This window comes from Ovis canadensis, chromosome 3, assembly GCF_042477335.2.
Source record: "Ovis canadensis isolate MfBH-ARS-UI-01 breed Bighorn chromosome 3, ARS-UI_OviCan_v2, whole genome shotgun sequence".
Classification (NCBI taxonomy): domain Eukaryota; kingdom Metazoa; phylum Chordata; class Mammalia; order Artiodactyla; family Bovidae; genus Ovis; species Ovis canadensis.
In genome coordinates this window covers 142,280,565-142,305,308 of record NC_091247.1, presented here as the reverse complement: position 1 = coordinate 142,305,308, position 24,744 = coordinate 142,280,565, and the positions used below count along the sequence as shown (strand labels likewise).

The 24,744-nt window shown below is 51.6% G+C and overlaps 1 protein-coding gene and 1 long non-coding RNA gene across 9 annotated transcripts in view; one reads left to right on the top strand and one right to left on the bottom strand.

Annotated features, from left to right (window-relative positions):
* Positions 1-24,744, bottom strand: part of FMNL3 (formin like 3) — a 52,593-nt gene that overhangs the window by 11,670 nt on the left and 16,179 nt on the right. For 4 of the 8 annotated variants that reach the window (XM_069580802.1, XM_069580804.1, XM_069580803.1 and 1 more), the window contains exons 2-7: positions 9,246-9,329; positions 8,045-8,125; positions 7,700-7,776; positions 4,342-4,425; positions 1,314-1,466; positions 9-117 (exon numbers count right to left, since the gene is read on the bottom strand). In XM_069580802.1, coding sequence (XP_069436903.1) covers positions 9-117; positions 1,314-1,466; positions 4,342-4,425; positions 7,700-7,776; positions 8,045-8,125; positions 9,246-9,329 — 588 coding nt within the window. The remainder of the gene's footprint in view (positions 1-8; positions 118-1,313; positions 1,467-4,341; positions 4,426-7,699; positions 7,777-8,044; positions 8,126-9,245; positions 9,330-24,744) is intronic. The other 4 variants (XM_069580806.1, XM_069580809.1, XM_069580807.1 and 1 more) reach the window with 1 other exon arrangement.
* On the top strand, positions 12,210-17,344 carry LOC138435790 (uncharacterized). Its single transcript, XR_011255233.1, has 2 exons — positions 12,210-12,704; positions 14,789-17,344. It is a non-coding gene; the product is annotated as an uncharacterized lncRNA (long non-coding RNA).

Below are 24,744 nucleotides of genomic sequence, written 5' to 3'. Positions count from 1 at the left end.
TGCCTTACCTGGTAGTTCATGATGGCTCTGAGACAAAGGATACACACGTGGACATCATCCTTCTGGCTCACCAGGCGGGAGTTCTTCAGGGCCCTGCGCCCAGGGAGAGTGCTGTACCTGGGGGAGAGGGGGCTTCTGGTGAAGGGTTGGGGGCGTGCAGCCTCACCCAGACAGCAGGCTGCCCCTCAGCAGCAGGAGGAAAGGGGGATGGAGGCCCTTGCACCAACAGCCCCGAGAGAGAAGGTGCAGGGGGCAGGTGCTCCACTGTTTTCACCTCCCTGGAGCAGGTCTTTGTCAGTAAATCTCCAGGACCCCAGCCTTAAAACCAGTGCCCAAACCATCCTAAGCCCAGAGCTCCTCCAAACACAACAGGAGGTGTGCAGGCCTTCCTAGACCTCAGGATGGGTCCAGGAGACATCCATCTGAGCCCTCCTTCCTCCTCCTCCCAGTCACTGCATCTTCTACACGTGCCCTGGGGCCGGGGCATCTTGGCTCCTACCCCATTTCTAGGTCCTAGAAAAGAGAGCAGACCCCAGAGGCTACAAGAGGGCTGGGGCTACCTCTGACTTTGCCCCCAGTGATGTTTCATGGGAAAAAAAGGAAACACAAATGGTATCTGGTCATGCATGACTAGAATGATGAGCAGGGTCAGGGGCAAGACCCAAAGGAGACAAGGAGAAAAGCATGGCTGAGAGAAATCATGGAAAGGGCCGCAGGGCCCAAAGGGAAGCCTCCCTCTGTGAAGGGGCTCTGAGAAATCATCCAGTCCATCCACCTGCGTCAGGGCAGGACAGCTCTTCAGCTACTGCAGACCAACGCACACACTGCAGCCTTGGAGGAAAAAAGGCCTAAAGGGAGAAGTGAGGGAAAGGTGAGCAGCAGCAGGCTGGTAGGGGCTGGTCTCCGGGCAGCTGATGGAGCAGAGGGAAACACACATGAAGGCAGGTGCTGGACCAGCCGGTGAAGACCAACGAGCTGGATGAGGACAAGCCCTGCCCAGGGGCCTGGAGGAACAGCAGAGTGAGAGTGAGGAACGGAGCGGCCCCCAGAGAGGGGGAGACAAGAGGGGAGGGCTGCAACCCCAGAGGGGGTGGGCACAGCCGAGGGGGATGTACTTACCCAGGACAGGTCGCTGGGCAGAGTCAAGGGACAGAGAGGACAGACCAGAGACAGACTGGCAGGCAGAGGGCAAGAGAGCTGAGCCTGGAAGCAAGAGTGAAGGGAGGCGCGTGAGCACTCACCGCCGTCACCCAGGACCTGCACGGATGGGGGCGAGGGTGGGAGGCAGGCGGGCAGAGCGAGAGCACACATACCGGAGCACAGACTGGCGCGCAGAGCGAGCGAGGCTGTTGGTGAAGGGGGCTGACAGGGCGCTGGGTGGCTGCAGGTCCTCGATAGACCTGCTCCAGGACCGGAGCTTGTCAAACGCACCATCGTCACCACTCTCCAGAGCCTCAAAGTCAAACCTGGAGCAGGAAAGGACACACATGCACGCACACAGGAGAAATTCAGTGCCAAGCCCCTGGCGGGCCCACCCCTGCCCGTTAGACCTTGAGGGCCACGAGAAGCAAGGGCAGCCAGAAGAAAAAGCGGAACCGGGCGGCAGAGACCCAGCTCTGGCTGGGAGAGCCCCTGGCACAGATGTGCTGAGCAGGGCAGAGGCGGCATGGGCCATGCCCAGGAGGGGCATCTGAGGAGATGGGGATTCTGGGAGGCCAGCTGCTGCTCCCCACTGGCCAAGCAACTCCAGGAGTCACCTCCCATGGGCCTGAAGGGACTCGAGGGGCTGGCAGTCTTTCTGCACCTCCAACCACAGACAGGACATCTCAGAGAAGCCATGGGTCCCCTTGACAGCCCGAAGAGAAGCGGTGGGGAACTGGGCAACTGCAGGTACTACTAGGCAGCCAACAGCAGCTGCTGGAGAGGCCTCTCAATGCCCTGAGGGCGCCTGGGTGGTTCTGGATTATGTTCAGGAGGCAGGTCTGAGTGGAGGGGGGCTGGGGGTCCTGGTGAAGCCAGAGAGGGACAGGCCTCCATGTTCAGGAGGAACTCCACAGTCCCATCCCAGCACTGAGTTTTGATGGCTGGGATCTCCATGATTCTAGAGGTTTCTAGGTTTTCCTGGCTCAGAGGCTCCTCACGCTGCAGGTTCCCTTGGGGGCGGGCAGAGGTGTGAACTGGGGTCCTTAGTCCCTACGAGAGTTGGGACGGCTTCTTTGTCACTTTTTGCTTCTTGGACCAGCTGTCTTCTACAATCAGCAGTTTGGGAGTGTGGCCAGAGCAAAGAGGACAGCTCAAGATGATGAACCCACAGGGCGTTCTCCCTTGCAGGTCCCCTCATTGGATCTCCCCCTCTGAGAAACAAGCCCCACTCCCCTTTCCTGTCCTCTTCCCTGAAGAGGGTCACCCAGGACAGACCGAGCATTTCCAACAGGCTCCTTAAATATGCACAGCGCCAGGGTCAAAGTCACAGAGGCCAAGGCTTTCTGAAATAGGAAGCAGTATCTGCAGATGCCTGAATGTTTCCAAGAAAGGAGGAGCAGACTTCAGGATCCTGACGGTCAGATGTCTGACGGGGCTTTCAAGCAGACCTCGGAGGAGTCTCCAGGACAGGGAAACCACTTCCCAGTGCCCTCCCTCCATTGAAAATAGTATTCCCCACTCCAACCGCACTCTGGGACGTTCAGTGTACAAATAAGTGCCTTGACTCAAACTTTATTTGGCTTCACTCTTCTCCTCTCAACCCTTCCCAAAACACACACTCTTACCTACCCTCTGCCTGCCCTGAGTCTTTCTTTTAAAAACACAGTCAAAGGTACTGCCATGGACACTACAATACTAAGGTTCTAGGGTATTTTGGTTTCAAGCAGCTGGAATTTATTTGCTTTCCAAACAAGATAGGCTTATTTGGAAAAATGATCTACATCTTTTACTATAAAAGCTCTGAATTATTTTTTTTAAATCGCTTCAGCAAATATTTTTCATTTCTTTCTATAAAAAGAGTAAGTTTTTTTTTTTTTAAGGGATAGAAGGATGCTGAGGCTTGACTTCTGCCTGGATGGGAAGGGGGAGTGGGTCACTCTTGGTTTTAACAGGATGACCTGGTAAAAATGACTAAGGCCAAACCCAGGAGGGGCAATAGTTCCGAACTCTTAAGGAGGTGAGGGGAAAAACCTGCTGAGGAAGGAGAATGGCCCAGGGCAAGGACGGCAGCAAGAAAAGTGAAAGTCATGACTGGGGCGGAGTCCCTGGACTGAGGAGTTCCCCAGGATGAGGGACTTTCAGCGCTTACACTGGGGAAAGTCATGTGGGGAAAGTCACGGGTAAACTGGGATGATGGTCACCCGAGGGCTCTGGTAAGCCTTGGGTACAGGTCTGCATGTGTTGGCCACGCTGTGAATGATCAACATAATCCCTCTCTCCATACATTTAGGTAATTATGGTAGGGAAAGTGAAAGTGAAGTCGCTCAGTCATGTCCGACTCTTTGCGACCCCGTAGATGGTAGCCTACCAGGCTCCTCCATCCATGGGATTTTCCAGGCAAGAGTACTGGAGTGGATCGCCATTTCCTTCTCCAGAGAACACCACCTTAAATAACAACAATTAACAAATAGACAGTGGCTACCACAGTACAGCCTATGTTCCAAATACTACAGACTGCTTTACGCAGAATATCATCTAAGGCTTACAGCAACCCTGGAACATGGATCCCCTCTCACGTAAGAGGACCTCAACAATCTTTCCAGAGGTCACGCAGATGGTAAAGGACTGAAGAGACCCACGCCAGGCTTTGCCTTGAAAGCCCTCGTTCCTTCCACTCCCCACCCCAGCCCACGTTGCCTTTTCCTCTGTGTTAACTCACTTCCAGCTGCCTCCAAACCCCCGCCTGCGTGAAAAAGGCTCCTGAATGCTTCATTTTCAGTCTGTCAAAGGTCATGCTCACTGCTTCTGGGGTGACACAGAGAAACCCCCTTACAGCTGGAGACCTAAGTGGCTTTGTGAAGACCTAGCTCTCCCAAAGTAAATGAACCCTGCGGGGGTCCTCTCTCCCAAAAGCCAGGACACCTCCTTGGGCAGCTCCCAGCATGGAGTCTGGGTCTTCTGGGTTAGGGTCCCGAGCTGCCCTTCCACAACTTGCCTTCTGCTCCCCAAAACGCACCTTCTGCTCCAGGCACCTGGCACTCTTCACTGACATCAGACAGCCCCGTGGCCACCTGCCCGTGCCCACACTGTTGCCTGGGGTTCCCATTCCACCTTCACTACTGGCAGTTCCAGTCAAAGCAGAATGGGGCCGTGTCCTACCTCACTGGTCCCCCTGCCCTGGTCCCACGTGGTACTCACATGACAGAACACTGGGCAAAGGATAGGTAATCCACCAACACGTCCAGGCCTTTGTTTTCGTCATTCAGAAACTCCCGCACCCACCTGCAGATAAAGGAAAGGTAGTGGAGGAGTCTGCTAATAAAGTGGGTTGAGAGGGGGCAGCAAAAGGTGCCTCTGTGAAACAACATCCCCTCTTGGATCCTCTGGAACTCAGCACCAGGCTGGGAGAATTCTGAAGATCAAAGCCTGTGGCTGACCCAGCCACGGTCATGTCACCTGGCTAGACCTCCCCTAGGCAGGGGAGCCACAGATGGGGAGAGATGCAGACCTTCCAATACCATGTCAGCCAGACCAGCCTTCAGGAGCCCCCTCCTCAAGAGCCAGGGCCCCCACTCCATCATTTTCTGGGTTCCTGGTGTTGAACACGAGGCTGGGCACACCTTCCTGATGCCACATTTGTGGGAGGAATTGAGGGTTACACAGAGCATTTACTGCAGTCCTCGGACAGAGCTGAGCCTGACGGAAGCCAGCAGGTCCCCAAATTGACTGGTGGCACAGCAGGTAAAGAACTCGCCTGCAGTGCAGGAGACATAGGAGATGTGGGCTTGATCCCTGGGTCAGGAAGGTCCCCTGGAGAAGGAAATGCCAACCCACCCCAGCATTCTTGCCTGGGAAATCACCACAACAGAGGAGCCTGGCGGGCTACAGTCCATGGGGTCACAAAGAGCTGGACACAACTGAGTACCCCAACTTAACCGAAGTTTCAGTTAAAAGACAGGCAGGGAGGGGCAAAGAGAGCTCTGGAAAAGAGGCATCCGGGCCAAAGGGCTCTCCACCAAGTTCAAGGAAAGGTATTTTGGGAAGCAGTGAACAGAGGGATACGTGGGCTTTCTGTGTGTGATCACGGGGGAGACTGGCAGAACAGGAGAAGGATGGGGGAACAGTCGGGAACTCAAGTAACTCTGGAATGGCTGTGACCTCTAAGGGACTGAACCTGGGAGGCAGGAAGACAGACAACAGACCGGGGTACTTCTACCCTTCTGCCTGCAAGCCTTTCGAACTGAGACATCCCTGGAAGGAAAGTCAGGAGCAAGTCCCAGGATTGTTACAGGACAGGTTCACTCCTGTCCTATAGACACACAGCACCCCAAGAGAAAGAAAACTCTCCAGATGAAACCCTGACTCTCCTGTGCCCTCTTCACTCTGAGAGTCTGGGGTTCTTTCTAGGCCAGCTGTGCCGAACAGCCCCCCGAGGCCGCTTCTCCCCCACAGCTGGGATACCAGCGCCATGTTGGATGGCCACACCCGGGCTGCAGAGAGAGGCCGGGCCGAAGCGCCAGGCCCGGCAGAGATCTGGCAGCAAGCTCTGGCGGAGGAGGCTGACTGACACCGGAGCTGCCTGAAGTTAGCTTCCTCTCTGGGGGCCGACAGGCCTCCCGTTTCCTGTCTGTCTGCTCTCCAGCTCCCCGCCCCCTTCTCATTTCCTGTCTGAGTCTCCACTGCTATTTTCGGGATCTTGACACTTTGAGGAGATGTCAAAGGGCACCTCAGCAAGGCCGTGAAACCACACAAACCAGGGGGAGGAGGAGCTGGGGTAGTTCTGGAACCCTGCTTCCCAGCCTGTCCCGCTCCAGGCCCGAGTCCCCATCTTCCAAGGGCCTGGGGTGGATCAGGCTGCTTCGGAGGCAGGGTCACCCTCTTGCTGCCTTGCCCTGGGCTCCCACCGCCCTGGAGCTCCCACAGCCCTGCCTGACAGCCTGACACACTCTTCCTGCCCAGAAATCCAGGAAGCGTCCTGGCCTTCCCACGTAACTCCACCAGGGGAGCACAGTTCAAATGACAGGAGCTCCTCAAATGCCAGATGCTCCTGGGAACCAAGGAGCCGGTTGGGATCTCTAGCTTGTGTGCCAGCTGCTGAGAGGCCTGGGCCTGGGAACCACGCTGCTCTGGCCTCAGAGCCTGGCCGATGGCCAGAGGGGACGGCAGCAGGTAGAGGCGGAAGGCTGGGGGGACCGTCCCACACTGCTCCACAGCCCTCTCGGGGGAAGAGCAGAGCCCCCTCCTCATGCAGCAGGACTCGGTGAGGAGGACGTGAGGGAGCAGGAAGCAGGGAGGGGTAAAGGCCCTCCGGATGACTGCAAGGTGGAGCTTGGAGCTGTCATCTGTGTCGTGCTCTCACACGTGGGGCAGCTGATGGGCCACTGCAGTTCTTCCTTCCTTGAGCTTCACCAAATAAAGGTGAAGGCTGAGTTACACATTTCCTAGCTGGTCAGTTCTCAATGTGTGGCTCATGCTTCATGGATGAGGTGTGAAAGCCAGCTCTGACCACCAAGCACAGCGACTGCGCCAGCAATGGTCCCTTTCCTGTTCTCTCCCATGACTGCAGGAGGCAGCTGACTGCATTCAGGTAGCCTGCACTAGAAGCCCAGGCGGGGCGGGAGGGGAAGGCAGATGATGTCATTTGGCTCTTTCTACTCCTGCTTCTGGGGCTGGAACCTGCCCAGCAACCCCCGCCTCCACCCCAGGCTAGACTTCTCACTCCTGTGAGCTCTCAATGAGCAGGCCAGATCTGTAGTACTGCCTGCAGCTCTCTGTCACAGTGAGGAGTCCCCCCCTGTCCTTTGTGTACACACACACACACACACACACACACGCGCGCGCTTGCTCTCTCTCTCATCCTCTCACTTTCACTATATTTACCCTGGCTGGTTACAGTTTTACGAATCCAAGACTGTAGCTCTTTCCCTGTATCTCACACATTAGACCTGTGCCTGCTCAGCAGGTCCTGGTTCCCCACTCCTCCGGGAAAAAAAAAAAGACTCATGTAGTTTCTAGGGGCCCCGGCAACAGGTTGACAGGACCTGGGTCTGGGATTACAGAAGACACTCAGCATCTGGTCCACCTGCTTCAGATCTTCCCTGATTGTTTCAGGAAGCTGATTCTGCTCATGAACTAAAACTGTCTTATAATCAAGCAAATAGTCTTCTGGGCACCAAACAGTCCACAAACCAGGTCTCAGCAACCCAATGCAATACATTCCCCCATTCCCAGCCTTCTCTGGGCCTCCCTTGGCCCAGCCCCAGGCCACAGGCAGACTCCAGTCTCAGCTGCTGTGGGAATGTCTTCCACTCAAAGCCACAGACTGAGGACCCCAGGAGAGGCCCCAGGCTTGCCAGCAGCATCCAGTCAGCAGCTGGCAGAGCTGAGGGGGAGAAAAGCCAGAAAAGGAACAGTCTGAAGCCCTCTGGGGAACCAAAAAGCATTCAAGAGGCAGCTCTGCCCCACAGCAAGGAGATAAACAGGCAAACTCTCCTCAGTGGATGCCGGGTCCTAAGCGGCCACGTGGAAAGGCTGTGACGGTCAAGGGTGGACTCACCCAATGTGGTTGGTTCGCAGTGAGATCTCCAGCTCTCTCAATACTTTGGTTGACTCCTGCACTCTCCTCCTGAATTTCTGTGAATGTAGGATTCTGTCACTGATGGGGGCCCCCAAGCCAACTTTACAATGCAAGCAAAAGGGGCAGAAAAGGAAAGGGAAGGCACCCAAGAGGGTGGTGACGGTCCTTCCATCTGCTTCCAGCCAGCCACTCCCCCACAGCCCAGAACACAGAAGCCCAGCTCCTGCTGCTCAGAACAGTCCTGACCCACGCCACAGGGCTTGCCCCTAAAGCCCACAGGACTGCAAAGGACAGCAAGATGGGGCTACCTGCTTCGCACCTCACCTTCCGAGTTACACTGGGGTCCAAGAAGCTCTGGAGTTTCTGGATGTACGTGTGGGGAGGATTCTTCACCTGGAATCGTTCCTGTGAGGGAAACACGTGTGTGCACGCAGACACTCAGGCTTCTGAGAAGAGTGCTGAGGAAGCAGGGTGCCCACAGTGTCTGATGTGAGGGGACTCCTTAAGCTGTCACCTGGCCCTTAACATCCCCCACACCGTAAGTTCCCCTCCGTGACTTTTCCTCAGGTACTTCTCTGCTGCTATCTTCTCCTCCTTCGATGAGTAATTCTGAGTTACTGAGTAGACCCAGTAACCCTGAGTCTAAAGTAATTTTCTGTGTTAAAAATTAAGAGGTTGCTTGCAGCCAGGCCTGTCTGAGTTCAAAAACTCATGATCTGTCATCTTCAAATGTACACAGGGGAAAAAAGCAAGGCCACAGGTGTGAGTTCTTGATTCTAAGCTAACTGAAAAATCTCTTTTCTCTTCCGGCTCTAAACACTTTCATGTAGAAAGAGCTTCCAATCCTCACATTCTGAGATTTGGGAACAGAAGACTAGAGGACCGGGGCTTCTCATTCCTAGAGGCCTGTAAGTAATGGGGAAAAGGCTGCTATTCACCAGGTCTGGAGCAGAGTGAAAGACAAATGGCGCTTTGGATTCTTCAGCCAGGCACAGACCTCACCCTGGTTGGAAAGGCAGAAACAAGCTCTGCTGGGGAAACCACCAAACTCCTCCACAGCAGATCTCACAGCTCAACAAACCTCACTGGGAAGAAATGAAGACAGTGCTCTGTGGGAGCTCGAGGGGAACCTGGGCTACAAGCCTGTGTCTGTTCAGTTCAGTTCAGTCGCTCAGTCATGTCCGACTCTTTGCGACCCCATGAATTGCAGCACACCAGGCCTCCCTGTCCCTCACCAACTCTTGGAGTTCACTCAGACTCATGTCCATCGAGTCAGTGATGCCATCCAGCCATCTCATCCTCTGTCGTCCCCTTCTCTCCCAATCCCTCCCAGCATCAGAGTCTTTTCCAATGAGTCAACTCTTCGCATGAGTTGTGTCTATTAGGAAAGTGCTTTTAGAAGAGGAAATAAGCATGGGCTGAGGCCAAGACCAGGCCAGGGTTCCTCAAGGGACCCCAGGGCTGCGGTTAATGCCCAAGGCCCTGCCACTGTGCCCAGCCTCACTTCCAGTCCCAAACTCTGTACCTGGTCACAGATGAGGTCCCACTTCTTCTCGTTGTCGTACTGCCGCAGGAGCCGTGCCTTGTCAGGAGGCAGGTTCATGGAACTCTGCGGAGAGAACCTGAGTCAATAGGGCTGACAGGCTTCCCTCACGCCTGAACCCTCAGGTTTCACCCGACATTCCATGGCTGAATAGGAAGGCTCAGAGGGGCACGACCATCTTCCTGTTTCCCCTTCACGTTTGGTTCAGTTTGGCTGAGCAGCGTTTTCCAAACCACAGGTTGAGGAATCAGTGTAGTCAGTCAAGAGTAACTTTATTTTGAATGAGAATGAACAGATTAAAATAGAACAAGAATTTAAGGTATCAGAATTGATTGCAATTAGGAAGTATAAATAATGTTTCACAAAGTTTTTGTTTCATGAATGAAACACACACAGAATATAAGATGTGTTTCTTAACATGGGACAGGTCAAAAAAGTTTGAAAGTCACCAGTCTAAAGTGACAGCATCAATCAATTTTCCCCCACAGCCTGGGAGCTGGGCAGGCTTCTTGTACCACACACCCCCCCGGGTGAATCCTGAGCCACCCATACATAGCCTGTGCAGATGCTGCAACTCTAACCCTTTCCTTCGCATCCAGGACACCAAGAATGAGCAGAACATCAACATGAAGATAACTGCTCAAGTTTTTAAGGTAACAGTTTACAAGATTTCAGCACTTTAATCATTTGTGCTGATTACTTATGACACAGCTCCCAATTATTTAAGACACAGTGAAGTGTCCCAGCCCCTCACTGAGACACTCTAGCTGAGAGTACAGGACAGACCAGGGGTCATTTTATTTTGTTCACTACCATCTGCTGAATGAATACAGGAACACAGGCGTACGTGAATGAAAGCCACGGCATCCGGGGGCAAGCCCCACCCAGACCAGCAGCCCTTCTGTCCCCTCCTTACCCCTCCCCTCCCACTCCGGCCCAGCCAAGCCCCTCCTATAACCAGTCTAGCTGCCTTGGCTGCAGGTCACTGTAAGGCCTTCCTCTCATCTTCCTCTCCCTTACCTACTGCTCCAAGCTCAGCTCTAATTTCCAGGTAAACAAAGCGCGACCACCTGGCTTCTCTCTGTTGGGCCCTTGATATCCTTGTCCCTGGGGACACAAATTGTATGTGCCCGGGATCCTGAGGAGTCATACCAGCTCTGAGTTATTCCAAAAACAGCAAGAGTATCCTGGGAGTAGGCTCTCTGTTTTCTAAGAAATTGAAAGAAAATCCTTAAACATCATTTACTTCTGTTACATGTATCTATTAGGTATTTATTTACACACACGCTATTAAGCCAGTTGTATGCTCAAGGACTTTCCAGATGGTGCTGGTGGTAAAGAACCCGCCTGCCAATTCAGGAGACACAAAAGACGTGGGTTTGATCCCTGGATCGGGAAGATCCCCTGGAGGAGGGCACGGCAATCCACTCCAATATTCTGGCCTGGAGAATCCCAAGGACATTGGAGCCTGGTGAGCTACGGTCCATACGGTCACAAAGAGTTGGACACGACTGAAGCGACTTACACACACACACACATACACACGGTCATCTAAAGGACTGATTGTACCATTATTCATATGATCGCCAACCCCTAATAATCTCTAACCCTATGACAGGCACCAAGTGGAGAGTAAGTTGACGGTAAACCTGTGGTGAAGAGGTCCCATCTGTGGGGCTTCCTCAGTGACTCAGTGGTAGAGAATCCGCCTGCCCATGGAGGAGACACAGGTCAATGATCCCCAATCCGGGAAGATCCCATATGCTATGGAGCAGCCAAGCCCGTGCACCACAACTACTGAGCCTGTGCTCTAGAGCCTGGGGGCTGAGCTGCAACTCCTGAAGACTGTGTGCCCTATAGCCTGTGCTTTGCAACAAGAGAAGACACTACAATGTGAAGCCTGTGCCCTGAACCAAGGGAGTAGCCCCTGCTCGGTGCAACTAGAGAAAAGCCTGAGCGGCAACAAACATCCAGCACAGCCAAAGATAAATAAATTAAAAAAAACGAACAGGTTCTGGTTCTAAGCTCTGGGCCAAGCTTCTGGCTGGAAACAGGGTCGTTATGACTCGAAAAAGGAAGTGGAGTTGGGATCTCTGTTCAGTGTTTCGAAATGGAAGAATTTAGAAACCCAGAAGACAAGAAAAGAAGGGGAAGGGACCACCACGTCACCCCTCTCCCCATGGTTGCTCCCGCTCTGTGAGTCTGCCTGAGCTTCCGCAGGGAAGAGGGGCTAACCGAATCCGCCCCACTGCCGATGGAGCAGGCCTGGCCGGACAGGCAAATGGAACCCCAGGTGTTCTCTCTGGGACCTCCCTGCTAAGGGCCGATCTCAGCGTGTCTGTGTGGCCAGCAGGACAGGAGCAGGAGGCCACCACAGAACAGGGACCGAAGACCAAAGGTGGCCTGGAGCAAGTTCTCCCACCCAAGCAGGGCCAGGCTGCAGCCCGCAGAGCCCGTGGGACCAGGCCTGGTTCTGGCTCTGCGCACGGCCTGAGGTGGCTTCACTGTCCTCTTGCCCCTCTCTCCCTTGTCTGAAGGCAGAAAACGGTAGTCTCCCCTGGAAGCAGGCGACTCGGGAGGGGGAGGGGGAGCTCGTCGGGCTGTGGCAGACATCGCATCCCGTCTACACCAACTTCCTCCCTCAGCCGCTGGGGCCTCACACTTCCCCACCAGGTGAACCACTGAGAAAACGTCTGGTCCTCCGGGGCTTCAAAGACGAAGCAGGGTCACCACTTCTGGGAACTCCAGCCTAAGAGCATGGAAGAGGAACCTCGGGGAACTGGCCAGACTTGAGATGCCCAGGAGAGAGGGATGCCAGCAAACAGAAACCAGGGGCAGGAGCGTGAAGCAGCTCTGACCACAGGCCCACGTCCTCCCGTCTAGAGCTCTGGGTGACGCTTCTGAGCAGTGAGGGTAGTTTCCTCTCCTTTGTAAGTGAAGTGTGATGGGGAAGGAAGTGGGTGGGGGAATTCCCCAGCCTCCAGCACTCACAAGAAGTCAGCCATGGACTGTGAGGGGTGGGAGCCACCCATCATGGGCAGGGCCAGGGTTCGGCAGTTCTCTCCCCGCCAGGCCATGGCATCGGGGCCCCTGCTTCCAGCAGATACTGCGTGTGAGGCCAGCAGGGCTCAATGTCCCGAGGAAGGACAGCTTCCTGAGTTCCGGGGACAGCCAGGGAGCAAACCTGCCAACCTTCCTTCCGGTTTCAGTCAGAGGTTGCTTCCTTGACATTTTCCTGCTGTGGCTCCACTGAGCACAGGCTCTCTTGAGGCAGAAGCCGGGCTGAGTTCTTGCTAACTCCTCTCGGAGCCCCTCGCTGAAGAGAAAGGAGACTCGGCTGTTTTGGAGCAGAGGACACTGGATGTGGAACCAGAGAGCTCCAGATCGACTTGAAGCTCTTCAGAGTCATAGAACCTCAGAGAGCTCATTCACAAAACGGAGGTAATCTCACCACTTCACAGGGTTTTATGAGGATTAAATGATAAATACTTTAGGTCCGAGTAAGTCTGGAACACTGTGGGTGTTCAACACACTTCCCTCCCCGCTCCTCCTAGAAACTCTGAGCGATGCTCTGACACCCCAAGGACCTGCCCTCTCCCTGGTTGTCCTCTACTCCTGCCTCTGTCCCTCCTCCTTCCGCTCTGCTTTTCAACACTCTGAGGACAGAGCAACCCCTCACCCCTGCTTTGATCCTTCACTTCTAAGACTAGGAGGCAGTAAAACATCACTGTCCTGGGGAGGGAGGGGGAGACTCCAGGGAGACCGGAGAAGAGGAACTCAGACTCAAAGCAACTCTGGGACGGATTCCTAAATCAGAGGGAACCAGCCAGAAGTCTAAAATAAAAACCTATAACAGGAAGAAGCAGAAAGGGGTGGATCTGATGCTTCTCCAGCAAGGCAGCTCTGGTTTACAGCCAGTTTGAGGCCAGGCCGAGCACCCAGCTCAGGGGCCAACCCCTTCCATGGGAGCAAGGGCCCAGTCCCCCCAGCGAGGCTTCCTTTCTCCCCACACGACCCTGTTGGCCCCAGAGAACCAGAGGAGGGGGAGCTGGCTCTGGTCACAGAGGTTCCTTTCCCTTTCCTGCCCTGCACCCCCAGCCAGTTAGCCCCTCCTCGCTTCCTTCCCACCGCAGGGGAAGGGAAATACCGGTGGGGCTGGAGTTTCCTTCAAAGCTGTGGGTCCTGTGCTGGGACTCACCCGTCCTCTGCCAGTCTCCTTGGGCCAAGCCTGGGGAAAACCCAACAAACAGAGATAGGAACCACCCAAAATTCCCAGCTGCCTCTACTGGTCCTAGTCAGTCATGATAAATTTCAGGATCAGAGGCTAAAATGGCATAGCTCCTCTGAGGAGAGAAAGAAAGATGGCTGAAATGTTCCTGCAAAGGGGATTCTGGAGACTTAAGGAAGGGCAGGCAGGGGCTGTTCATTTTGAGCAAATATAGAATGTGAGTTGGTGGTTTTCTTAATGTTTTCCCTCTCAGAACCACCTCCCCACCGAGGCCCTTACGGCTGGCCACTTCTCCCTGGAGCGGTAGCCGCAGTCACCATGCTCAGCCCATGGGGCAGGGAGCCCTGGGAAGCTGAGTCTAGATCCTCCCCAGAGGGGAAATGAAGTACTGTCCCAGGCACCACATGCTATTGAGCCCTGGCCCCTGGTCACAGCTGCCAGCAAGTCCTCACGGACATCTGCAGATCAGTCCATTATGCGGATGGCAGAGGAGAGGTGGTGAGGAGGTACGAGGTGTGGGAGTCCAGGAGACTGCTGGAGGAGCAACTGGAGTACCGTATTCCCACCAGGAGCCCCTCACAAACCAACATCTCTGCCCCCAAGTCAATGGAGAAGCAGGCAACACTGGGCACAGAGGCCCACACCCAGCCGCCAAATGGACCTAGGGTTAGTAGTGGCCAGGCCTCCCCTCCACGTGTCTCTCTTGGTGGGCAGTACGGGCAGCTGTGGCCAGCTGGGTGCTGCTCCCAAAGGGCAGGAGCCCAAGGAGGTGGGAGGCATCATTCCTGCTACCCCGGCCCCCTCAGCGGCCATAGCCAGCCCTGCCGCAGTAGCAGCTCCCAGACAATGAGAGTTATTTTCAGCCAGCGCTTTAACACAAGCCAGCTGGCCAGTGTGCAGGGCGGGAGGCCTCCTCCACCCGGCCCGCCCAGACAGCAGGCCCAGCCGGGTGCTTACGCCGCCACCGCCTCTGCGTCACTGTTTGTTTATCTCACTCTTTCAGCACAGCTTCTTCCAACTGCCCCCCAAAACTACAATATTGGCAGAAGGAAATTTAAAAAATCAGAGTGTTTGAGCAAAGGTCCAAGAGCTAAAATTAAGAAGGTCCAGATATGGGAAGCACAGCTTCCCCAGCCCTGTGACCGGTGGGTGTAGTGCAGGGAGGAAGTGGGCCGGCTCAGCAGCCAGGTCTCAATGCAGCCCCCGCAGACAGGCCGAGCCAGGCTCTGCGGCCAACCTAGGAGACGAAGCTCAGGATGGCTCTCCTCGCTTTCCTCCCTCCCATCCTTCTTTTCAGAGCTCAGGTCTGGAGAAGATAACACGACACAGACAGAGCCTGGAATGAGCCCGAGTCAACTGGGAAAGGCTCTGGGAGAAGAAGTGCCCTGCGGCAGAAAGGAAATCACGAGAACAGTTCATGACACTTGGCTGGAGGAAGAGGGAACCCTGCCCATGATGGAGCGGGGTGAACACTTGCAGAATAGGAAGGAGTGGACCAGGAGCAGTCACCTCCCTAGACGCGAGGCCTGGAGCCCTGGTGCTGCCAAATCCCACAGCCTCAACAGAGCAGCTCCCCCGCCTCCTCCCCTCCCTCCACGTGCAGCCCCAGCACAGGAGCTCCTGCGTGTGACACAGCTCACCACACACACGGCTTCCTCGAGGCCTGAGCTGCCCGACTCGACCTGCGGGAAATTCACCGCAGTGCCTCATGACGAGACATCGGAAAAGTTGGTGCTCCTTGACTTAAGTGTCTGTAGCGGCTTCGAGCTGACTTTCTGGTTCTGTTTGCTTGAAGCTATCACTTTGGGGACAAGCTACCAGAGAAAAGCCAGCTTTCAGAGCCCTGTCTGGAGAACGTGTTTCTGTGGTCACTGATGACTCTATAACCAGAAATGACTTGCTGAGCAGTTACGGGCCAAGTCCCTGAGCAGCCTGGAGGAAAAAGAGATGGATTTGCCAGATGTCTCAGGCTGAGCTCCGCAACTCACACCAGGGAAGTCGGGTAAAGGCGAGGTCCTGGAAGGCCGTTGTCAATCAAATGAAGAGGTGGCTTTATCCAAATACAACTGTACCCCGAGGCCTCCTCCTCACCATGGTCAACTCCCACCTTGGATCCTGAACTGGTGCAGGAAGTCAATCAGGTCCCCAGCGCCAGCAAAGCCCCCTAGCTCTACTCTCTGCCACGCCGTCAGCCTTACACCTGACATCAGGTAACCTGGGCAGGTAACCTGGCCCTGGCTAAGGACGCCCTCTTGGCCTACTCAGTCAAGAAGCATACAATCTCGGATAGAAGAACTCTTGTTAGCTACGGGCCCCGAGCCCCAGCTTAAAAACACCACTGCCACAGCAACTTGATCTGTGTGCTGGCTCCTCAGCCCCTGCTCGCGGTTAGCCAGACCCACACACTCCCCAGTTACGCAGAATGGAAACTATTCTGCTGGGGGCCGCTGGCTTTTCCAAAGCCAAGGCATCTTGGGGCAGACTCACATTGTCCGTGTAGCCAACCAAGGTTGACCCTTCTTTTCACCATATTCTGCCTTCCCGCAGGGGGAGCCCTTAGGCAGCGCTACCTCCGAGAGGACACAACATTTCTGGGGTTACACCCCACAAAAGACATTTTCCTCTCTCTCCTCGGACCACAGGCCATTACTCACTAGGACCCAAGTGTGCCCTCCCAGGGTCTCTCATCCATACCTTTTCTCCTCCTCCCATGGGCACCATCAGATAGGCCCTTGTACACGCCTGACCTTCTGGGATAAACTCCTAGTTGGTGTCCCTGCTTCCAGCCTGCATGTGGATGGAATTTCCAAACTTCCTAGCACATAAGATAAATTATGCTTCTTTTCAGTTCAGAAATCTCTGACTCCTTACCATTTACACAAAAAAGCCTAAACTCCTTGGCTGACTGTTCTCAGCATCTCAGATAAGAAACAGCTTCAGAGCTAAGACTTTTTCTAGGTTGGCCGCAGCATCTCTGACCAGCTCATCATCTCCTGGGTTCTCTAGGAGCAGCTACTCTAGTCATAGGATTCACTTGTAACTTATGTTTCCGCAATCTTCTGAGTCCCTGCCTATTACCACTGGACTTGAAATCCAACTCTGTGACTACCCGACATAGCTCAGTCCCTCTTTTGAGCTCCAAAGCATAATTATATGTGAAGAATGATAAGGTGGAGACCTGCTTGTTATCCCCAGCCTCTTCTCACCTTCCTTATTAATGAACCTCCAATGCTTAGCTGAGCACTTAGCAACCCAGAGTTAATACATTTCTATAAACAGCAAGGTCCTACTGAATAGCACAGGGAACTAAATTCAATAAAGAATATAAAAAGAACGTATATATGTGTATAACTGAGTCACTCTGCTGTACAGCAGAGATTAACACATTGTAAATCAACTTCAGGAAAAAAAATTTTTTTGTAATACAAAGAATTAATATATTTCTCATCTTTCCTAGCATTCAGATGTGGCTATGTGACCATGTGGTTTGTGAAGAGAAGTAGTGTGTATAACTTCTGAGCAGTATCATTAAAGGGAGGGAGTATACCTTTTTTCCTCCTTTCTGCTTCCAGCTGCCTGGAATGCAGAGACAATAACTGGAACTTCAGCAGCTATTCTGGAAAATGAGGTGACCTTAGAAATGAAATCCAGATGAGTGAAGCAAAGAGAAAGAAAATACCTGGTCACTGATACTGTGGATCTCAACACAAATTGAATGAGGTCGTATAGTGCATTTTCATGTGTGTGTTTCCTTTATTTCAACTAGAATACAGCTACTGGAGGGGAGGGGTCATGCCTTATCCTTCTCTGAATCATGTGCAGGTGCTTAATAAATAACTGATTGATCCTGCTACTACCGCATCCATCACCAAGTCCTTTGTTCAGTCTCTGGTTATTTTTGGAGGGGATTATCCAACTTCTCACAATTGTCCTTGCTATTTCTGGTCTTATAATCTGCATTATGAGCTACAGCCCAAATCACTTTCCTTATATGTTGCTTCTCCCGCAGCAAATTCCCACTTCTCATTGGGTTTCAACTCTGTCTTTCAGTTCATGTTATAAGTCTAAGACACTCCGCTGACTGACTGTCTAACCAGACGCATCTTAAAGTCCGCTAGACCACAAGCTCCTGAGCACAGGCATCATCATCACCAGCTTGTTGATCACTGCAGTAGGTGGTCAATAAAGATTGAGCAAATTGAATTTCCCCAGACATATACTCTTTATCCATTCCCTAAGATTTCTCCTCCATCATCCTCAGAGATCATCTCCTTCCCAGCTGCCAGCCATGCCCCTCATCCAATTCACAACAGGAGAAATTCCACCTTCTCTAGCAAATCTGTCATAAGTAAGAGTGGGAAGGTTTACACTCTCCCCTAAAAGTGTCTCCACACATTCCCTAATGCTTTTAGCATGTGTTCACGGAGTTGTGATGCACAGCTAATGTCTCTTCACTTTTTCTTGGGCGTTCAATAAATATCACAAATCTCAAAGAGTGGCTAAACCACAGAATGAGGAGCTACACTGCCCTAGTATGAATTTTGGTTCCACCACTTACTAGTGTGGCCTTGGAAGAGTTATTTAATTTCTATGAGCCTCAGTTTCCTCATCTGTAAAATGGAGGTACAAATAGTACCTACTTCTTAAGGTTGGTATGACAATTAAATAGTATACATAAAGCATTTAAATCAGAACTAAGTAATAAATGTTACACATAAAGTTAGCTGTGTTCTTCTTGTTTTTTTGTTTTTGGCTTGGATTTCTTATTCAACAATTAGCAGAAAATAACTATATGCCAGTCACTAAGCTAGGAGCTGGAAATATAAAAATAAATAAGGTAGGATCCCTACATTCAGAAAGTTTATATCCAGAGGGCAAGGTAGATCAGCAAGCCAGGGACGGGTACACACAGTGCTGCTGGCAAACAGCAGCCTGTGGCACCGTGGGATCCCAGGGAGGCAACGGAACAGAGCAGTCAAGTAAGGCTTCCTGGAAGAAATGCTATAGGGTTTACTCTTAAAACATCAAGCGGGAAGAAGCTGGGCAAAAGCAATGAAGCAGGGGAAGATGGTGATATTCTAGGCAAGGACATGGCATTTGCAAGTACACAGAAGTACAAAACACCATAAAAAGTCCAGGAGTCTCCAAGTGATCTGCAATAACAGAACAAAAGCATATTTGAGGAAATTACAGCAGGCAGGGAATGGCCAGATGACACAGGTCCCAGGAACTAAGGTAAATCACTGGGTATGACTAGGATACTAATGACACTACTATTAAAATGAAAAACAGAATAATGACAAAAGCTGATAACATTTATTGACAAAACTGAAATAAGAACTCTATATAAATTATTTTATTTAATTCTCACAACTAGCCTATGGAGTTAGGACCAAAATCATTCCTATTTTACAAGTGAGGAAACAAAAGCTCGGAAAGGCAGGCCAAGGAACTTGCCCAAGGTCACACAGCTAGTACATGATGGAGTTGGGGTTTGAACCCAGGTTTGACCCTGACTTTGTATCCTCACACAATGCCTCCTCTGAGACAACCAATTGTTTTAGCCTTTCTCTGAACCTTTTCAGATTGTATGCATCCTTCAGGATTAATATGATCAAGGTGCCTCATGAAGCCCCCTTCAAACAACCCAGACCTCTACACACTCCATGCCTTGAACTTCTGCAGGGCTACTGCCCTCCCTTCCCATCCACAATTACACTCCATCATCCCTTTAGTGTCTTCGAGGCACCATACACTGTGCCAACTGGAAGTCTTGTTTTGTCTGGCAATAACTCTTATATGTTTACCCAAAAAAGGAAAAAGTATGGCTTATAAATATCTACTTTGGTCTGAGCACTATGCTAGATCTTTTAATTGTAAGATTTCATGAAAAAAAAAATTTCACTCCCATATTACCACTCATCTTTCACATTCTGTATTATTTCTTGAACTAGACTGTAAGCTTCCTGACCCCTGTGTCAAGCTCTGGCCTTAACAAGTATGAGGGAGGGACAATGTTGGGAAGGTGGGTTGTAGATCAAGAGCAGACTGGGGTCTTTATGTTTCCTCCCCAAAGAGTCCCCAAAGAGACTTTTCCTTAATCTCACATGTTCCTAGACAATCTGACATACAGAAGAAGCCCAATAGGTGTTGTGAGTTGCCCACGTGGCCGGCTGGGGACAGCACTCCGCCCTACCCAGTACCACTGGGTCTGGATTTCCAGGAGTCTTGTTATAAATCCAGGAGCTTATCATCAAGTCATAAAACATAATGAATCCCTTCCTACATCCAGACTACACGTGGGAGAGGCATGGCTCCTGCCTTACGGAAGGACAAACTGAGGCCCAGCACTAGTCATATCAGCTGGGGAGAGGCACTACAAGTCTTTGATCCCTCCTGGCTTTTCCAGTTGCTTTCAAATGGGGGTCCATCTCAGTGCCTCGGAACACCTCGCCTCTTTGGGGAGGAAACATAAAGACCCCAGTCTGCTCTTGATCTACAACCCACCTTCCCAACATTGTCCCTCCCTCATACTTGTTAAGGCCAGAGCTTGACACAGGGGTCATGACTGCCCACACCCCCTACCCCATTTTTGAGTGTCTCAGCTTTTTTGTATCTCATTTGATCTTCCAGCCAGAAAAAAAAAAACAAAAACAAAAAACCACCTGTTTAGAGGCAGCCTCCTAAGAGTTCCCACCCCTTGACCCACAGAGACTCTGAATCTTGTCTGCTTCTCTCGACGTCTGGCATTCTAGGTGCCATAATTACTCAGGGCCACAGATGAGGAGGAAAACATTACTGAGTGTCTGTTACATGCCAGGCACTTTGTCACTGCTCTCAGTAACCCGTGGAGGTTACGTGGTGTTCTGCCTGTTTAACTGGTGAGAGAATTAAGAATCTGAGACCAACTGCCTTGAAGTCATACTGAATGAGGCAGAACCGAGATTCACACCCAGATATGTGGCCTCCAACAGAACTTTTGACAGGACACGCCTTTTTCTGCCATATCTTGCCATCTCCTTTCAAAGAAATCAAATCTCCATTTCTAACTTGGAAAGGCCCACCTGGATTTGTCTGACTTTGGTTGATCATTAAACAGTGCTTCCCTGTCCAGCAAGACTGGGTGAAACTAGCTGAACGAGGTATGTGTGCCAGACACCTGAAGTTCTGTCTCACAGGAAGAGGGACACCATGCAGAGCAGAAAGCCACGGAACTCCCTCTTGGATACCACCAGTGACAATTCCTTCATATCTGAATGGCATTTAAACATTCAGAGCCATCTATAAATAACGGCATGGGCTTTGGAACAGGGAGAACCTAGATTTGAGTCCTGGTACTTTTCATGAGACAGTGGGAAGGTTACTAGACTTCTCTGAACTTCAGTTTCTTCATCTATAAAATGTGAATCACAATCTCTACCTCCTACAAGAATTCAGTGAAGGGATGAATGAACGGAAAGTATTTTGCATGTGGCCTGGCCCAGGAGAAGGGCTCTATAAGTGGTAACTGGGATGAGCAACTCCAGGAGTTGCAGGTGATTCAAAGACAGCTTCTAAGCCCATACATAAAACATAATTTCACAGTACTTTAAAATACACAAAAGACAGAGTCTGTACATGCAGCTGAACAATATAGGTTAAATATATTTACTTACATGTTTACTGATTTTCTAGGTTAGAGCAGGTGCACACGCACCCCTTTGAAAGACTGAAAATACCAATGGCCACCCAGAGGGTTCATAGGAAAGCTGGGACCAGAGTTTGGGGAGAAAGAATTGAGTCACTGACTGACTAAGGTGCTCTGCTGAGTGATCTTTTGAATGAGATTTTTCAAAGAAAGTTGTTTTTAGCGTTCCACCTTATCTCAAGTCCCTCGCTTCCCCATTGTCTCCTGACTTCCTCAGGTTAAACCTGCGGTCTGCAAAGCTGAGGTTTGATTAACCACAAATCTCTGTTTTCGGTCCCCTCAGCTAACTACTTTTCTCCACAACTTTGTTTCTCCGCTGATGACTTTGCAGAAGTCCCTGGAGTTGTCCCTCCCAGACACACTTAACAGCCGTGCTGTCTATGGGAATATAGAGAGAGGCATGAGAATGTTTAAGCCCCAAATTTTATTTGACCCATAGACACCGTGCATGCTGAGTCGCTTCAGTTGTGTTCGACTCTGTGCACCCCCAAGGACTGTAGCCCGCCAGGCTCCTCTGTCCATGGGATTCTCCAGGCAAGAATACTGGAGTGGGTTGCCATGCCCTCCTCCAGGGGATCTTCCCAACTCAGGAATCAAACCCGCAACCCACATGTCTTATGTCTCCTGCATTGGCAGGAGGGTTCTTTACCACTAGCACCACCTGGGAAGACACCAATGACTCTCTCAAATATGCATTTCTATTTCAAGCTAGAAATCTGAGTGCCATCCGGAATTCTTCCTTTCCTGCTTATCTCCACCTCTCCAATATCAAATTTGATCCATCGAGCTCCCTAAATTTAACCTTTTAAACTATTTGTTGAGTCTCTACCACGCAAACCAGCCCTAGTTCAGGCTGCCACCAGCATCACCACACTGTCAGGCATCCACTTGGCTGTTGACCTCCAACTGATTCCCCTCCCATGGCTGCCACACTGACACCTCAAAACCTGACCGTGCCACCCTCCTACCAAAAGCACGACGTGCGGTTCATCCGCTGTGCTGTGCTTAGTCGCTCAGTTGTGACCGACTCTTTGCAACCCCATGGACTGTAGCCTGCCAGGCTCCTCTGTCCATGCAATTCTCCCATCAAGCGTACCAGAGTGGGTTGCCATGTCCTCCTCCAGAGGATCTTCCCAACCCAGGGACTGAACCCAAGTCTCCTGCATTGCAGGCAAATCCTTTATTGTCTGAGACACCAGGGAAGCCCATCCACAGAACAGTCAAAGTCCTTTCACCACTGTCTGCCTTACACACCTTATTCTCCAAAAGCCCCGAGCAGCTCCAGAAGGATTCTCTGAGCACATTACGCTCTGTCTCGCCCGGACGCTGCCCCTCTACCCGGAATGCTTTCTCCTCCACACTTCTCCTAATTATCCTTTTAGCCAGCAGAGATTTCCTCCTACAGGCAGCATTCCCCAAGCCCTGTTCTGCTCTGCCCAGCTGCTCCTGCCTTTCTACACAGTCGCACTTCCCAAGCTGAAGTCTGCAATTAGATGTTAATGTGTTTGTCTTCCCCTTCAGACTGAAATCCTGGGGGCAGACACTGGCTTGGTCATCTTTATTTCTCTGGCACTTAACACAATCCTAAGTGCTTAGTAAATGCTTGCTGAGTGAATGAACACCACACTGCACTCAGGAGGCTCTGAGCACTGGTATAGCATTCCTCTCCCTTCTTCGTCTCCACGCAAGGAAGATGACACCTTCACAGCCTCAGAAGCCCTCCAGAGTACTGAGTGACTCTTTACCTAGCCGTGGCGGGATAAGGCCAGAGTAGCCTGTCTGCCCTCTTGCCTCTGAGACAATCAGAAGCAGCCAGCAGTGTTTTATAACACTGTGACACCACCTGACATTTCCCTACAGTCATCCATAGGCAACAAATACTAGATGGTCTCTTTACAATTCCTGGAGGGAATCAACCGAGAAGCCTAATGCCACCAGACACTGTCTAGCCGCCAACCCTTCAACTCCTGAGGTTTTGCTCCCAACTTTTAACAAGGGTATTCTGGGGAAATGACAGATAAATGCTTTGGGAGCTCACCAGGACCTGCTGCCCCATAAATGCAGAAGAGACTCTTAATCCCTTACTCACCCACGATGCCAGCAGTAATTAGGCAAGCCCAAAGGGAGCAATTTATAGCTGCTATTGGACCATCAATCTGGAACTCATGCCAGATGCATCAGAAAATAATCTGCAGACGTGAGCACTTTACAAGGGATTTACCAAGTGCCCTGACTGCCAAGGGGCTGAGGATAATGAGTGTTTGTGTGATGCTGATTCTGCTGAGCAGCAAGTGAAAACAAAATAACCACAACCATAAACCAGAAATCTGTCCAAAGGGGCCTAAGCATACTCTGGACACAGAAGATTCAAACAAAGACGCTCTTTCCCACTTAGCTATCTCTCATCCATCTGTTCTAGAACATTATCTGGGCATCATTCTGAGGCAGGTTTTGAGAAGAAAGGGAGTCTGTGACCCCTTCAGTCTGCAGATGAGCCACCATCATCCCAGAGTTCAGTACAGTCCCAGGAGCACAGGTCTGGACCTCAGTAGGCCTAGGCTGGCTATTCTAGCTTTGGTAAATGCCTTCAAGCCTCTTCAAGTTCCTTCCATGGCTACACTAGAGATGGAAGGTGCTAAAGGACAGGCCAAGGGCTACACTGGTTCCTGGAGGTCCTAAGGCCTGTGGAGAGGTCATGACAAGGCCAACAACATCAAGAAGGAAAGGAAGGTGATTAATGTGTGGTATGCAATTCAGTGATTTTACAACTTTGAGGCACACAGAACCAGCCTCTTACCCATCAACAACAATCCGTATTTCTCAATTAATATCAGATCCCTGACTTGAGGACTTCCCAGGTGTTGCTAGTGGTAAAGAACCCACTTGCCAAAGCAGGAGACATAAAAGACACTGGTTTGATCCCTGGGTTGGGACGATCCCTGGAGAAGGGCGACAACAACCCATTCCAGTATTCTTTCCTGGAGAATCCCATGGAGGAGCCTGGTGGGCTACAGTCCATGGGGTCACGAAGAGTCGGACACAACTGAAGCGATTTAGCAGCCCTGACTTGAAGAGGTTGGTGGACTGAGAATAATATTTCTACTTAAAATGTACTGAGCACCCACCACGCCAGACACTGCCCTGGACCCTTAAATGTTATTTAAGTCTCCTAAAATCCCTAGAAGCCAAGTACTCTTATCCTGATTAGACAAACACAGAAACTGAGGCTCAAGGAAGTTACAGCACTGGCCCAAGGTCATGGAGCTAATAAATGGCAGAGCTGGGATTCAACTCCAAATCCGTGGAGGCCCAGGGTCCTGAGAAAAGGCCTGGCTGGGCAGCAGCCCCAGGCTGAAGGAACCCCAACACCGCTTATAGCTTTCCAGGCCAGACTCCTTAGCCCTCCTCTAGCCAAGAACACACAATGACTTCAGGAAATCTTAAGAGAATCAGGCTTGAGGAGCCCTGAAAAGACAAGTATCTATTTACGGTTAATCAGCACCCTGCCCGGCCCTGCAGACAGTACTGACAAGTGGAGCCAGGAAGAGGCAACCACAGGCTCTGAC